Source organism: Somniosus microcephalus, unplaced genomic scaffold (genome assembly GCF_052327205.1).
Source record: "Somniosus microcephalus isolate GS21.2 unplaced genomic scaffold, FLI_Smic_1.0 unresolved_chr9, whole genome shotgun sequence".
Classification (NCBI taxonomy): Eukaryota; Metazoa; Chordata; class Chondrichthyes; order Squaliformes; family Somniosidae; genus Somniosus; species Somniosus microcephalus.
In genome coordinates this window covers 2,881,798-2,897,591 of record NW_028225187.1, presented here as the reverse complement: position 1 = coordinate 2,897,591, position 15,794 = coordinate 2,881,798, and the positions used below count along the sequence as shown (strand labels likewise).

The 15,794-nt window shown below is 47.0% G+C and overlaps 1 protein-coding gene across 5 annotated transcripts in view; it reads right to left on the bottom strand.

Annotated features, from left to right (window-relative positions):
- The window catches only part of LOC147084224 (NACHT, LRR and PYD domains-containing protein 3-like), a 299,061-nt gene that overhangs the window by 48,844 nt on the left and 234,423 nt on the right, over positions 1-15,794 (bottom strand). For all 5 annotated transcript variants that reach the window (XM_085979477.1, XM_085979478.1, XM_085979476.1 and 2 more), the window contains 2 exons: positions 12,512-12,604; positions 1,247-1,413 (listed from right to left, as the gene is read on the bottom strand). In XM_085979477.1, the coding sequence (XP_085835603.1) occupies positions 1,247-1,413; positions 12,512-12,572 (228 nt within the window). In that variant the 5' untranslated portion in view covers positions 12,573-12,604. The remainder of the gene's footprint in view (positions 1-1,246; positions 1,414-12,511; positions 12,605-15,794) is intronic.

The following is a 15,794-nucleotide window of genomic DNA, read 5'->3' as shown; positions in this document are numbered from 1 at the left end:
TGGGATATTAACAGTAATGGGTAGTGAGCAGGAGGTTGGGATTAGACTAGGGGGGATATTAACAGTAACGGGCAGTGAGCAGGAGGTTGGGATTAGACTAGGTGGGATATTAACAGTAATGGGTAGTGAGCAGGAGGTTGGGATTAGACTAGGTGGGATATTAACAGTAATGGGCAGTGAGCAGGAGGTTGGGATTAGACTAGGTGGGATATTAACAGTAATGGGCAGTGAGCAGGAGGTTGGGATTAGACTCGGTGGGATATTAACAGTAATGGGCAGTGAGCAGGAGGTTGGGATTAGACTAGGTGGGATATTAATAGTAATGGGCAGTGAGCAGGAGGTTGGGATTAGACTAGGTGGGATATTAACAGTAATGGGTAGTGAGCAGGAGGTTGGGATTAGACTAGGTGGGATATTAACTGTAATGGGTAGTGAGCAGGAGGTTGGGATTAGACTAGGTGGGATATTAACAGTAATGGGTAGTGAGCAGGAGGTTGGGATGAGTGTAAATTTCCTAGATTACCAACTTGGAAAGTTGGTAGCAGGTCGACCGTCCATTATACCCTACCCGATTATCATTTCCATTTAGTTCTATTCCATTACAGGTAACTGTCAGAACAGTACAGGCTGCTTGCTGTAATTTCCTGAAGTGCTGTCCCGGGGAGTGACACTCCACGACAGGTTCTACCGCCAGTATTGAGTCTCTGCCGAAGTTGGAATTGACTCCCGGTGATGCAGGGGGAGGAAAAACCTGCACAGCGTCGGGTTTTCAATCCTCATTCTTTGGGGGGTTAGTTTTCCTCTTCGAGTCTGATACATTTTAACCATTTTACCATTTTGTTTCTGTTCTCATTTACTCCACAGATGATTTCTCTCATCTCTCAGTTCCTTAATTTACTTTAAGTAGCTACCAAGTCAGTAAACTCACGACATTCCCTGTATTTCCTGTCTGTTGCCTCTGGCCTCTCCTTTTCCCAGTCCCACTAAAACTGTTCCCTTTGTTTTCAGTCCACAAAGAGTTATACCCAAACCGTTCCCCTGTCCTTTGTACAGATACTGACGGATCCGCTGGGTATCTTCACCTCTTCATATTATTGCTTCAGATTCACAATATTTTCAGTTTATCTATTAATTTCCTATTTGGCAAGTTTCTCTTCGGTAACATTCTGTGATTCTAAGATCTGATATCCTGTCAGTTCTGTGATGTTTGGATAATCCAGACTCATTCTGTGTCCCTCCCACTTACCCGATGTTCTTGTCCACTGAAATGCCTCTCGTTTGTTAACAACGAGCTCAGTCCGTCCACCCCTTCTTCAATCGCCTGTTCCAGTCTGTCCCGGTAGAATTTCGTGAACCGGAACAGTTGGTAATCGTCACACTTTGTCAAGAACTCAGTGATTGTAGAGTTCGGATCTGTGAACACAAATGGAGAAAACTAAACACATTATCCACTTTCTACCCAGGCAGCTACATGTCATCGTATACCAAACGGCTACAGCTTCCTGTGAGCCACATTATCAAACACCTGGTGAGCCACATTATCAAACACCTGGTGAGCCACATTATCAAACACCTTCCTGTGAGCCACATTATCAAACACCTTCCTGTGAGCCACATTATCAAACACCTTCTGGCGAGCCACATTATCAAACACCTTCTGGTGAGCCACATTATCAAACACCTTCTGGTGAGCCACATTATCAAACACCTTCTGGTGAGCCACATTATCAAACACCTTCTGGTGAGCCACATTATCAAACACCTTCCGGTGAGCCACATTATCAAACACCTTCTGGTGAGCCACATTATCAAACACCTTCTGGTGAGCCACATTATCAAACACCTTCTGGTGAGCCACATTATCAAACACCTTCTGGTGAGCCACATTATCAAACACCTTCTGGTGAGCCACATTATCAAACACCTTCTGGTGAGCCACATTATCAAACACCTTCTGGTGAGCCACATTATCAAACACCTTCTGGTGAGCCACATTATCAAACACCTTCTGGTGAGCCACATTATCAAACACCTTCTGGTGAGCCACATTATCAAACACCTTCTGGTGAGCCACATTATCAAACACCTTCTGGTGAGCCACATTATCAAACACCTTCCGGTGAGCCACATTATCAAACACCTTCCTGTGAGCCACATTATCAAACACCTTCCTGTGAGCCACATTATCAAACACCTTCCTGTGAGCCACATTATCAAACACCTTCTGATGAGCCACATTATCAAACACCTTCTGGTGAGCCACATTATCAAACACCTTCTGGTGAGCCACATTATCAAACACCTTCTGGTGAGCCACATTATCAAACACCTTCCGATAACCCACATACACCACATGTACAACATTCCATCAACCTGTATAGTCACGGCTCCACAAAACTACATCTTAATGTGTTGGGAGATTGGGCACATGACTGGCAAATGGTGTTTAGCTTGGATAAGTGCCGTGTTATGCCTGTGGGCAGTGCGAGTGCTCAACATTCATACACCCTTCATGGCATTAAATAAGGGGGAGAAAGGAAGATCCGGGTATTCTGGTAGATACATCTCTAAAGGTACAGGAGCAATGTCGTGAAGTGATAGCTAGAACAAAGGGGATATTGGGGTGCATTCATAGGACAGTAGGGTATAAGACAACCTATTCTGTCCTAGTACAAGACCTTGGTAAAGGCTTCACTTGGAATACTGTGTCCAATTATGGTCCCCACATAAGGTGGGTGGTAGAGGCTTTGAACCTGTTGCAGAGGAGGGACATTAGACTAATTCCCAGTATAAAGCACCTTAGTTATCAAGATAGGCTAAGAATGTGGACTCTACACTTTAGAGAAGCAAAGACCGCATCATCATCTTTATCGCTAAATGCTCGCTAATTCGACCTGGATTAACAGATTTGAGGAGTTTCTACACAATGGTCTCTGGTTACCAGGTTGATCCTCTCTCCACATTAGAACAGAATCACTTGCGCTCCTTCAGTCCACCTGTATATTTTTGATATTAAACCTGGGTTGAAATGCTGTGCTCAGTCCCTCCTATCTCCTCTCTGACTTCCTCTAACAGTCTGGGGTGCATTATCTCTGAGCCCAGTGACTTCTCCACCTCGGCTATTTTACTCAGATCCAAATCCTTCTCTACAGTGATGTCTAACTGTGGGCCCACATCCTCCTCTAGTACATCAAAACTTCACTTCCACCATCATTTTTAGAAAGTTGAGGAAATATTTTGTATCTACCCCAAATTGCATCCGTCAGAACTAGTTTCCCCAGTCCCACCTCTCTCACCTCCACAGCTCGCTGAACTGTAAAACCCACTGAGAATTGGGCTATCTTCCTTCCTATTGCTGCACTGTGTACATATGGATTCCATCTTAGCATTGCTCCCTGGAACACCCTTACCTTCTAAAGCTCTCTGCCTCGCTCTCCTCCTTTCAGGCATTCCTTAAAAAGTTTACCTGTCCTAATATCTCCTTGTGACTTGGTGTCAAATTTTGATTGGTCACACTCTTGTGAAGCACCTCGAGAGGTTTAAAGGCGCTATATAAAGCCCAGTTTGTTCTTGTTGTTGCTGCGTTGTCATAGAATGTTTTATTAATACTGGTGTCCTCAAAATGTTATCGCCAGGAACACCTCCCTCTGAGTCCTGTGAAAACCAAGGCCCTGTCTTATAGATACTAGATCACATCTCATGTTTCTGAATGTTTGGAATGATTTGTTCACCCACACACAACTCAATACTCGCTCCAACACTGGGAATGTTGACTTGTCCCCGTTTCTTCTATAGATACTAGATCACATCTCATGTTTCTGAATGTTTGGAATGATTTGTTCACTCACACACAACTCAATACCAGCTCCAACACTGGGAATGTTGACTTGTCCCCGTTTCTTCTATAGATACTAGATCACATCTCATGTTTCTGAATGTTTGGAATGATTTGTACACTCACACACAACTCAATACTCGCTCCAACACTGGGAATGTTGACTTGTCCCCGTCTCTTCTATAGATACTAGATCACATCTCGTGTTTCTGAATGTTTGGAATGATTTGTTCACTCACACACACAATACTAGCTCCAACACTGGGAATGTTGACTTGTCCCCGTTTCAAGTGAATTTGTCACTCACTATTTCAAGTCCTCTTTCCTTTTTCTTGCAAATACCTTTTTCTTCAATCTTCTGTTTCAACTCCAGCATTTTTATTAATTCCTCTCTCTAGTCTGAGATCCGGATATTTCCCACTCTCCAGTCACATCCCGATACCCTCCCACTGCTCCATTCATCTTTTCTGTAAAACCATTAATGTTGGTCGGTACAGATCGCGGCCGTCCCTTCCCCTCTCACTGAACTCAGTCTAGTGCCCCAAGAACGTGAACACTTCCCTCCTGCTCCAGCCCTCAGCCACACATTGACCTGCCTCATATTACCCGCCTTAAGCAGCCCAGTGGTAAACAATCCAGAGATCAACAGCTTGAGGCCTGGTTTCTTAGTTTAGTGCCTCAGTCTCAATAGTCCCTCTATAAACGTGTTTCTATCCCTGTTACTGGCTCTGACCATGGCTATTTTCTGCTCTCCTTTCCTGCCCAGAGGTGGTCCCACCGGTCAAGGATGTTCTTCCCTCGGCACCAGGGAGGTAACTAACCATTCAGGACCTGCTCAGGGCTACAGAAGAGGTTGTTTATTCCCCCGACGATACAATCTGCCACCAGTCCCGCTCTCCTATTCCTGGGCCCCACCTGCCTCTCACTCTCACCCCGCTGGGTGGCCTCCTGCTCTCTGGGGCCACACTGTTTGCTCAAGAATACGGTCCTGAGTCACTGTCTCTCTCCACCTTACAGTCCCCAATACCAGGTATCTATTGGACAGTTCCAGTACTCAGGGGCTCCCTCCACCTGTGACTGCGATCCTCTGAGTCACTGTCTCTCTCCCCCTTACAGTCCCCAATACCAGGTATCTATTGGACAGTTCCAGTACTCAGGGGCTCCCTCCACCTGTGACTGTGATCCTCAGTCACTCTCTCTCTCCACCTTACAGACCCCAATACCAGGTATCTATTGGACAGTTCCAGTACTCAGGGGCTCCCTCCACCTGTGACTGTGATCCTCTGAGTCACTGTCTCTCTCCACCTTACAGTCTCCAATACCAGGTATCTATTGGACAGTTCCAGTACTCAGGGGCTCCCTCCACCTGTGACTGTGATCCTCTCAGTCACTGTCTCTCTCCACCTTACAGTCCCCAATACCAGGTATCTATTGGACAGTTCCAGTACTCAGGGGCTCCCTCCACCTGTGACTGTGATCCTCTGAGTCACTGTCTCTCTCCACCTTACAGTCCCCAATACCAGGTATCTATTGGACAGTTCCAGTACTCAGGGGCTCCCTCCACCTGTGACTGTGATCCTCTGAGTCACTGTCTCTCTCCACCTTACAGTCCCCAATACCAGGTATCTATTGGACAGTTCCAGTACTCAGGGGCTCCCTCCACCTGTGACTGCGATCCTGAGTCACTGTCTCTCTCCACCTTACAGTCTCCAATACCAGGTATCTATTGGACAGTTCCAGTACTCAGGGGCCCCTCCACCTGTGACTGCGATCCTGAGTCACTGTCTCTCTCCACCTTACAGTCTCCAATACCAGGTATCTATTGGACAGTTCCAGTACTCAGGGGCCCCTCCACCTGTGACTGCGATCCTGAGTCACTGTCTCTCTCCACCTTACAGTCCCCAATACCAGGTATCTATTGGACAGTTCCAGGAGCCTAACCTAGGTGGAGAAGGTTCCAGGACAGGAGGCGGCAGTGAAAATACACCAGAAAACAGGTAGGTGACTGGTTGGTGAGTACTTTCACAAACTTATTCTAAGTAGAATTCAATAATTAAGCTAAATCGTAGTAAATAAAAAGGTATTGTAAGGGTTAAGTCATGGAAGGGCAGCTCAGACCCGTGTCATGCTCCTCCTGTGCCATGTGGGAAATCAGGGACACTGTCCCTGACAACTATGTGTGCAGGAAGTGTGTCCAGCTGCAGCTCCTAGCGGACCGCATGGCGGCGCTGGAGCTGCGAATGGACTCACTCTGGAGCATACGCGATGCTGAGGATGTTGTGGATAGCACATTCAGTGAGTTGGTCACACCGCAGGTAAAGGCTAGCTCAGACAGTAAATGGGTGACCAAAAGGCAGGGTAAAGGCAGGAAGGTAGTGCAGGAGTCACCTGCGGTCATCTCCCTCCAAAACAGGTTTACCGTTTTGGGTACTGTTGGGGGAGATGACTTATCAGGGGAAGGCACCAGCAGCCAGGTTCAGGGCACCATGACTGGCTCTGCTGCACAGAAGGGCGGGAAAAAGAGGGATAGGGCTATAGTGATAGGGGATTCAATTGTAAGGGGGATAGATAGGAGTTTCTGTGGCCGAGACCGAGACTCCAAGATGGTATGTTGCCTCCCTGGTGCAAGGGTCAAGGATGTCTCGGAGCGGGTGCAGAGCATTCTGAAGGGGGAGGGGGATCAGCCAGTTGTCGTGGTACATGTAGGTACCAACGATGTAGGTAAAAAGAGGGAGGAGGTCCTACAAGCTGAATTTAGGGAGTTAGGAGCTAAATTGAAAAGTAGGACCTCAAAGGTAGTAATCTCTGGATTGCTACCAGTGCCACGAGCTAATAAGTTTAGAGGGAGTAAGATAGATAAGCTAAATACGTGGCTTGAGCAGTGGTGCAAGGGAGAGGGATTTAAATTCTTGAGGCATTGGAACCAGTTCTTGGGGAGGAGTGACCTGTACCAAGGGGACGGTCTACACCTGAACTGTGAGGGAGCCGATGTCCTCGGGGTAATATTTTCTAGGGCGGTTCGGGAGGATTTAAACTAATTTGGCAGGGGGATGGGAACCTAGGTAGTGGAAAAGAGGGAAGTCATATGAAGTTAGAAATAGATGGTAGAAAGGTGAGAAGCAATAAGCAAAGGAGAGAAACACAAAGGGCCAAACTAATTCATAATGAGAGTGTGAAAAAAGCAAGCCTGAAGGCTTTGTATCTTAATGCTAGAAGCATTAGGAACAAGGTGGATGAATTAGTTGTGGAAATAGAGGTAAACAAGTATGATTTGATTGGGATTACAGAAACGTGGCTGCAGGGTGGGCAAGGCTGGGAACTTAACATCCAGGGATATACAATATTTAGGAAGGATCGGCAAAAAGGTAGGGGAGGTGGGGTAGCATTGCTGGTAAAGGAGGGGATTAATGCAATGGAAAGGAAGGATATTAACTCGGATGAAACGGAATCTGTATGGGTAGAAATGAGAAATAGCAAGGGGAGGAAAACGTTAGTGGGTGTGATATATAGGCCTCCAAATAGTAATATGGAGGTGAGGGAAGGCATAAAAAGGGAAATTAGAGAAGCGTGCGATAAGAGCACAGCTGTCATCATGGGTGACTTTAATTTACATATTGATTGGACTACCCAAATTAGTAAAAATTCTGAGGAGGAGGAATTCCTGGAATGTTTTCGGGACGGTTATCTGGACCAATATGTCGAGGAGCCGACTCGAGATCAGGCCATTTTAGACTGGGTATTGTGCAATGAGAAGGGACTTATCAGCAATCTTCTTGTACGAGGCCCCTTGGGTCAGAGCGATCATAATATGATCGAGCTCTCAGTCGAGATGGAGAGTGAAGAAATTGAATCAGAGACTAAGGTCCAGAACTTAAATAAAGGGAATTACGAGGGTATGAGACGGGAATTGGGTAAGATTGATTGGGTGGTGTTTCTGGGGGGATTGACAGTGGAGAGACAATGGCAAGCATTCAAAGATAGAATGGAAGAATTCCAGAACATGTTTATACCGGTTTGGCATAAAAATAAACCTAAAAAGGTGACTCAACCGTGGATAACGAGGGAAATTAGGGACAGCATAAAATCAAAAAAAAGGGCATATCAACTGGCAAAAAAAAGCACCAGACCGGAAGATTGGGGGCAGTACAGGATACAGCAAAAGAGGACAAAGGGATTAATCAGGAAGGGGAAAGTAGAATACGAAAGTAAACTTGCAGCAAACATAAAGACAGACTGCAAAAGCTTTTATCGGTATATCAGGAGGAAAAGACTGGTAAAATCCCAAGTCGGTCCCTTGCAGTCCGATTCGGGAGAATATATAAATGGAGAATAAGGAAATGGCAGACCAATTAAACTCATACTTTGGTTCTGTATTCACAAAGGAGGACACAAATAACCTCCCAGGAATATCGACAAACATAGGGACTAATGAGAGGGAGGAGCTGACAGAAATTAGTATCTCTAGGGATATGGTGTTGGGTAAGTTGAGGGGACTGAAGGCCGACAAATCCCCGGGGCCTGATAAACTACATCCTAGGGTACTTAAGGAGGTGGCCCTGGAGATAGCAGATGCTCTAAGGATCATCTTCCGGAACTCCATTGACTCGGGAACAGTACCCGTGGATTGGAGGGTAGCTAATGTTACCCCAATATTTAAAAAGGGGGGTAGAGAGAAAGCAGGGAATTATAGACCAGTAAGCCTTACATCGGTTGTGGGCAAAATGCTAGAGTCCATTATTAAGGATAAAATAGCGGAGCACTTGACAAATGGGGAAAGGATCGGACAGAGTCAACATGGATTTACAAAGGGTAAATCGTGTTTGACTAATCTGCTGGAATTTTTTGAGGAAGTAACTGGTAAAATAGATGGGGGAGAGCCAGTGGATGTGGTGTACCTTGACTTCCAGAAAGCCTTCGATAAGGTTCCACACAAAAGATTATCATGCAAAATTAAGGCTCATGGGATTGGGGGCAAAGTATTAACGTGGATAGAGAACTGGCTGGCGGATAGAAAACAGAGAGTTGGAATAAACGGCTCGTTTTCGGAGTGGCAGGCAGTGACCAGCGGGGTGCCGCAAGGATCTGTCCTGGGACCCCAGCTGTTCACAATATATATAAATGATCTGGATCAGGGAATTGGATGCAATATTTCCAAATTCGCTGACGACACTAAACTAGGAGGAGGGGTGGGCTCTGATGAGGATGTCAGGAGGCTACAGTGCGATTTGGACAGGTTGGGGGAATGGGCGGATACGTGGCAGATGCACTATAATGTGGATAAATGCGAGGTTATCCACTTTGGGGGTAAAAACAGGAGGGTGGATTATTATCTAAATGGCAATAGATTGGGAGATGGGGAAGTGCAGAGGGACCTGGGTGTTCTTGTGCACCAGTCACTGAAGGAGAGCATGCAGGTGCAACAGGCGATTAAGAAGGCAAATGGTATGTTGGCCTTCATATCAAGGGGGTTCGAGTATAGGAATAGGGATACCTTACTACAGCTGTACAAGGTGCTGGTGAGACCGCATCTGGAGTATTGTGTACAGTTTTGGTCGCCCCATCTGCGGAAGGATGTTCTTGCCATGGAAAGAGTGCAGCGGCGATTCACCAGGCTGATACCTGGAATGGCGGGAATGACCTACGAGGAGAGATTGAATAGTTTGGGCTTGTACTCACTGGAGTTTAGAAGATTGAGAGGGGATCTCATCGAAACATATAAAATTATGGCAGGCCTGGACAGGCTGAATTCAGAGAGAATGTTTCCAATGGCAGGGGAGCACAGAACCAGGGGCCACAGTCTAAAAATAGCGGGCAAATCATTTAAAACAGAGATGAGGAAGAATTTCTTCACTCAAAGAGTGGTGAGCCTGTGGAATTCCCTGCCACAGAGGGCTGTGAAGGCTAATTCAATAAATATTTTCAAGAGAGAATTGGATATATTTCTGAAGGCTAGGGGGATTAAGGGTTACGGAGAAAAGGCGGGGACGGGGTACTGAACTGGTAAGATCAGCTATGATCTCATTGAATGGCCTACTCCTGTTCCTATCTCTATGAAACTATAAGTACTCAGGGGCTCCCTCCACCTGTGACTGTGATCCTCAGTCACTGTCTCTCTCCACCTTACAGACCCCAATACCAGGTATCTATTGGACAGTTCCAGTACTCAGGGGCCCCTCCACCTGTGACTGTGATCCTCTGAGTCACTGTCTCTCTCCACCTTACAGTCCCCAATACCAGGTATCTATTGGACAGTTCCAGTACTCAGGGGCTTCCTCCACCTGTGACTGCGATCCTGAGTCACTGTCTCTCTCCACCTTACAGTCCCCAATACCAGGTATCTATTGGACAGTTCCAGTACTCAGGGGCTCCCTCCACCTGTGACTGTGATCCTCTGAGTCACTGTCTCTATCCACCTTACAGTCTCCAATACCAGGTATCTATTGGACAGTTCCAGTACTCGGGCTTCCTCCACCTGTGACTGTGATCCTCAGTCACTCTCTCTCTCCACCTTACAGACCCCAATACCAGGTATCTATTGGACAGTTCCAGTACTCAGGGGCTCCCTCCACCTGTGACTGTGATCCTCTGAGTCACTGTCTCTCTCCACCTTACAGTCCCCAATACCAGGTATCTATTGGACAGTTCCAGTACTCAGGGGCTCCCTCCACCTGTGACTGTGATCCTCTGAGTCACTGTCTCTCTCCACCTTACAGTCCCCAATACCAGGTATCTATTGGACAGTTCCAGTACAGGGGCTCCCTCCACCTGTGACTGTGACCCTCTGAGTCACTGTCTCTCTCCACCTTAGTCTCCAATACCAGGTATCTATTGGACAGTTCCAGTACTCAGGGGCTCCCTCCACCTGTGACTGTGACCCGGAGTCACTGTCTCTCTCCACCTTACAGTCTCCAATACCAGGTATCTATTGGACAGTTCCAGTACTCAGGGGCTCCCTCCACCTGTGACTGTGATCCTCAGTCACTGTCTCTCTCCACCTTACAGTCCCCAATACCAGGTATCTATTGGACAGTTCCAGTACTCAGGGGCTCCCTCCACCTGTGACTGTGATCCTCTGAGTCACTGTCTCTCTCCACCTTACAGTCCCCAATACCAGGTATCTATTGGACAGTTCCAGTACTCAGGGGCTCCCTCCACCTGTGACTGTGATCCTCAGTCACTGTCTCTCTCCACCTTACAGTCCCCAATACCAGGTATCTATTGGACAGTTCCAGTACTCAGGGGCTTCCTCCACCTGTGACTGTGACCCTCAGTCACTGTCTCTCTCCACCTTACAGTCTCCAATACCAGGTATCTATTGGACAGTTCCAGTACTCAGGGGCCCCCTCCACCTGTGACTGTGATCCTGAGTCACTGTCTCTCTCCACCTTACAGACCCCAATACCAGGTATCTATTGGACAGTTCCAGTACTCAGGGGCTCCCTCCACCTGTGACTGTGATCCTGAGTCACTGTCTCTCTCCACCTTACAGTCCCCAATACCAGGTATCTATTGGACAGTTCCAGTACTCAGGGGCTCCCTCCACCTGTGACTGTGATCCTCAGTCACTGTCTCTCTCCACCTTACAGTCCCCAATACCAGGTATGTATTGGACAGTTCCAGTACTCAGGGGCTTCCTCCACCTGTGACTCTGATCCTGAGTCACTGTCTCTCTCCACCTTACACTCCCCAATACCAGGTATCTATTGGACAGTTCCAGTACTCAGGGGCTCCCTCCACCTGTGACTGTGATCCTCTGAGTCACTGTCTCTCTCCACCTTACAGTCTCCAATACCAGGTATCTATTGGACAGTTCCAGTACTCAGGGGCTCCCTCCACCTGTGACTGTGATCCTCTGAGTCACTGTCTCTCTCCACCTTACAGTCCCCAATACCAGGTATCTATTGGACAGTTCCAGTACTCAGGGGCTTCCTCCACCTGTGACTGTGATCCTCAGTCACTGTCTCTCTCCACCTTACAGTCCCCAATACCAGGTATCTATTGGACAGTTCCAGTACTCAGGGGCTCCCTCCACCTGTGACTGTGATCCTCTGAGTCACTGTCTCTCTCCACCTTACAGCCCCCAATACCAGGTATCTATTGGACAGTTCCAGTACTCAGGGACTCCCTCCACCTGTGACTGTGATCCTCAGTCACTGTCTCTCTCCACCTTACAGTCTCCAATACCAGGTATCTATTGGACAGTTCCAGTACTCAGGGGCTCCCTCCACCTGTGACTGTGACCCTCTGAGTCACTGTCTCTCTCCACCTTAGTCCCCAATACCAGGTATCTATTGGACAGTTCCAGTACTCAGGGGCTCCCTCCACCTGTGACTGTGATCCTCAGTCACTGTCTCTCTCCACCTTACAGTCCCCAATACCAGGTATCTATTGGACAGTTCCAGTACTCAGGGGCTCCCTCCACCTGTGACTGTGATCCTCTGAGTCACTGTCTCTCTCCACCTTACAGTCCCCAATACCAGGTATCTATTGGACAGTTCCAGTACTCAGGGGCTCCCTCCACCTGTGACTGCGGTGTCCCTCTAGATGGTCACTCAATCCCCTCTTTGTACTCAGTCTGTGTCCTGTTCCCTCGACCTGAGAGAACTGCAGGTTCAGGCAATAGATCTGGACCTTTTGTCAGGACAGAAATTGTATTTTACAGTGTTTTGAGCCTACCTGTGTCCATTCTCATTCTTGAAGATGTTGGATCTTCTCCCCTGTCTGGACCTTCAGCCATGGTGGTGACAGGTGTTCCCAGGCTCTGATGCTCTGTAACAAATATAATATTAATGGAGGGTTTGAGGGAAATATTAAAATGAGAAGAACGTTGCCTTGTTAACATGATATGAAGTCCCTCCTCCCCCATCAGTACAGCAGCTGGTAGCTCTGGGATCTCAGAAAACACCATGAATGTACAACTGGTGGATGTGACTGCGGTTTTACAATCATAATTCTCCATTCGTGTGTGAGCCCGCGCACGTGCGGCCATTGAAACTATCAATCAGCGGCCTTTCCTTTCCCCACTGTGGAAATGTCAAAGCGATTCCGTTAATTCAGTACCAGTTTGAGTCTTTGTAAAATTCAGTACTTTGCTGTTTCACTAACGCTGCCACTAGTGGAATAAACACACAACAGCAACAGAGGGGCAAGGAGAATGTGTGAGAAATGATTAGTGGTAACATAATAGGGAACACTAATGCCTTTTATAAACATATAGTGAAAGAATAGTCCAAGGAAAGGTGGGGCCGATTAAGGACCAAAAAGGCAACCATCTTGTGGAAGCAGAGGACATGACTGAGGTACTAAATTAACACTCTGCATCCGTATTCACTAAAGGAGGATGCTGCCAATCGTACAGTAAAGGAGGAGGTGGTAGAGAAATTGGACAGGATATAAATCGATTAGGACGATGAACTAAAACGGTTGACAGGGCTCAAAGTAGAAATGTCACCCACTCTGCCACAATCTTCCAATCCTTAGATATGGGAAAGGTGCCAGAGGACGGGAGGGTTGCAAACGTTACTTCCCTGTTCAAAAAAGGAGAGTGACGAACCAAATAACTACAGGCGACTCAGCTTAACATCGGTGTTGAGGAAACTCCTCGGGACAACATTTCCGAAACACAATTAACCGTCACTTGGAAGAACATGGGTTTATTAGCGACAGACAAAATGGATTTTATTTAAAGGCAAATCTAACCTGGCTGACTTGAATGAGCCAATGGATGAAATAGGAGAGGGTTGATGAAGGTAGTGCAGTTGATGTTCTGTTTCTGGACTTTCAGAAGGCCTTTGATAAAGTACCTTATAATAGACTGGTGAACAAAATTGGAGCCAATGATATTAAAGGAGCAGTGGCAGCGTGGATACTAAATTGGTGAAGGGACAGAAAACAGACAGTAGTTGTGAACCGATATTGTTCACACTGGAGGGAAGTTTACAGTGTCCCCAGGGGGCGGGATTAGGACCACTGCTCTTTTGGATTTATTTCAGTGACATGGACTTAGGTATACAGGGCATAGTTTAAAAGTTTGTCGATGACACGAATCTCAGAAAAGTCGTAAACCGTGAGGACAGCAGAAGACTTCAGGAGGAAACAGAGACACTGGTGAAATGGGCAGACACATGGCAGGTGAAATTTAATGCAGAGAAGTGCAGAGCGTGCAAAATTAAGGCACATGGGATTGGGGGCAAGGTATTGACTTGGATAGAGAACTGGTTGGCGGACAGAAAGCAAAGAGTTGGAATAAACGGGTCGTTTTCCGAGTGGCAGGCAGTGACTAGTGGGGTACCGCAGGGATCGGTCCTAGGACCCCAGCTATTCACAATATATATTAATGATCAGGACGAGGGAATTGGATGTAATATCTCCAAATTTGCAGACGACACAAAGCTGGGTGGGAGGGTAAGCTGTGAGGAGGATGTCGTGAAACTCCAGGATGATTTGGACAGGTTGGGTGATTGGGCAGAAACATGGCAAATGCACTATAATGTGGATAAATGTGATGTTATCCACTTTGGTGGCAAAAACTAGAAGGCAGATTATTATTTGAATGGCAATAGATTGGGACGGGGGAAGTGCAAAGAGACCTGGGTGTTCTTGTGCACCAGTCGCTGAAGGTAAGCATGCAGGTGCAGCAGGCGGTTAAGGCGGCAAATGGTATGTTGGCCTTCGTAGCAAGAGGGTTCGAGTGCAGGAACAAGGATGTCTTGCTACAGTTGTACAGGGCCTTGGTGAGACCGCACCTTGAGTATTGTGTGCAGTTTTGTTCGCCTTACCTGAGGAAGGACGTTCTTGCCATGGAAGGAGTGCAGTGAAGATTCACCAGACTGATACCTGGGATGGCAGGAATGACGTATGAGGAGAGATTGTGTCAATTGGGCTTATACTCACTGGAGTTTAGAAGATTGAGAGGGGATCTAATCGAAACCTATAAAATTCTGTCAGGCCTGGACAGACTAGATACAGGAAGAATGTTTCTGATGGCCGGGGAGTCCAGAACCAGGGGTCATAGTCTAAGGATAAGGGGTAAGCCATTTAGGACTGAAATTAGGAGGAATTTCTTTACCCAGAGAGTGGTGAACCTGTGGAATTCTCTACCACACAAAGCAGTTGAGGTCAATTCATTAAATATATTCAAAAAAGAGTTGGATATATTTCTTAAGGCTAAAGGGATCAAGGGATATGGGGAGAAGGCAGGGACAGGGTACTGAATTTGGATGATCAGCCATGATCTCATTGAATGGCGGAGCAGGCTCGAGGGGCCGAATGGCCTACTCCTGCTCCTATCTTCTATGTTTCTATGTCTATGTTTTCTATGAAATGCTGCATTTTGGAAGGAAGAATGAGGCGATGCAATTTAAACCAACTGGTACAATTTAAAGGGGTTGCAGGAACAGAAAAACTTGGGGGTATAGATACAGAAATCTTTTGACGGTGGCAGGACAGGACGATAAGGCTTTTAGAAACGTATATGGGAGCATTGGCTTTATAAATAGAGGCCCAGGAACATCGGAACAGGAGTAGGCCGCTCATTCGTTCCAGCTTGTTCCTCCATTCAATTCGATCATGGCTGAGCTGTATCTTAACTCCACCTCCCCGCCTTGGTTCCATATCCCTAAATACCATTGCCTAACACAAATCTATCAATCACAGTTTTGTCATTTTCAATTGACTGAACCTCAACAGCTTCTTGAGGGCGAGTGTTCCAGATTTCCACTACACTGTGTCTGAAGAAATGCTTTGTAACATCACCCCTGAACAGCCTCGCTCTGCGGTTAAGGTTACGTGGACCCCTCGTTCTCTCTGCCCATCCACAGTTCCTAACTTCTAACATCACCCCTGAACGGCCTCGCTCTGTGGTTAAGGTTACGTGGACCCCTCGTTCTCTCTGCCCATCCACAGTTCCTAACTTCTAACATCACCCCTGAACGGCCTCGCTCTGCGGTTAAGGTTACGT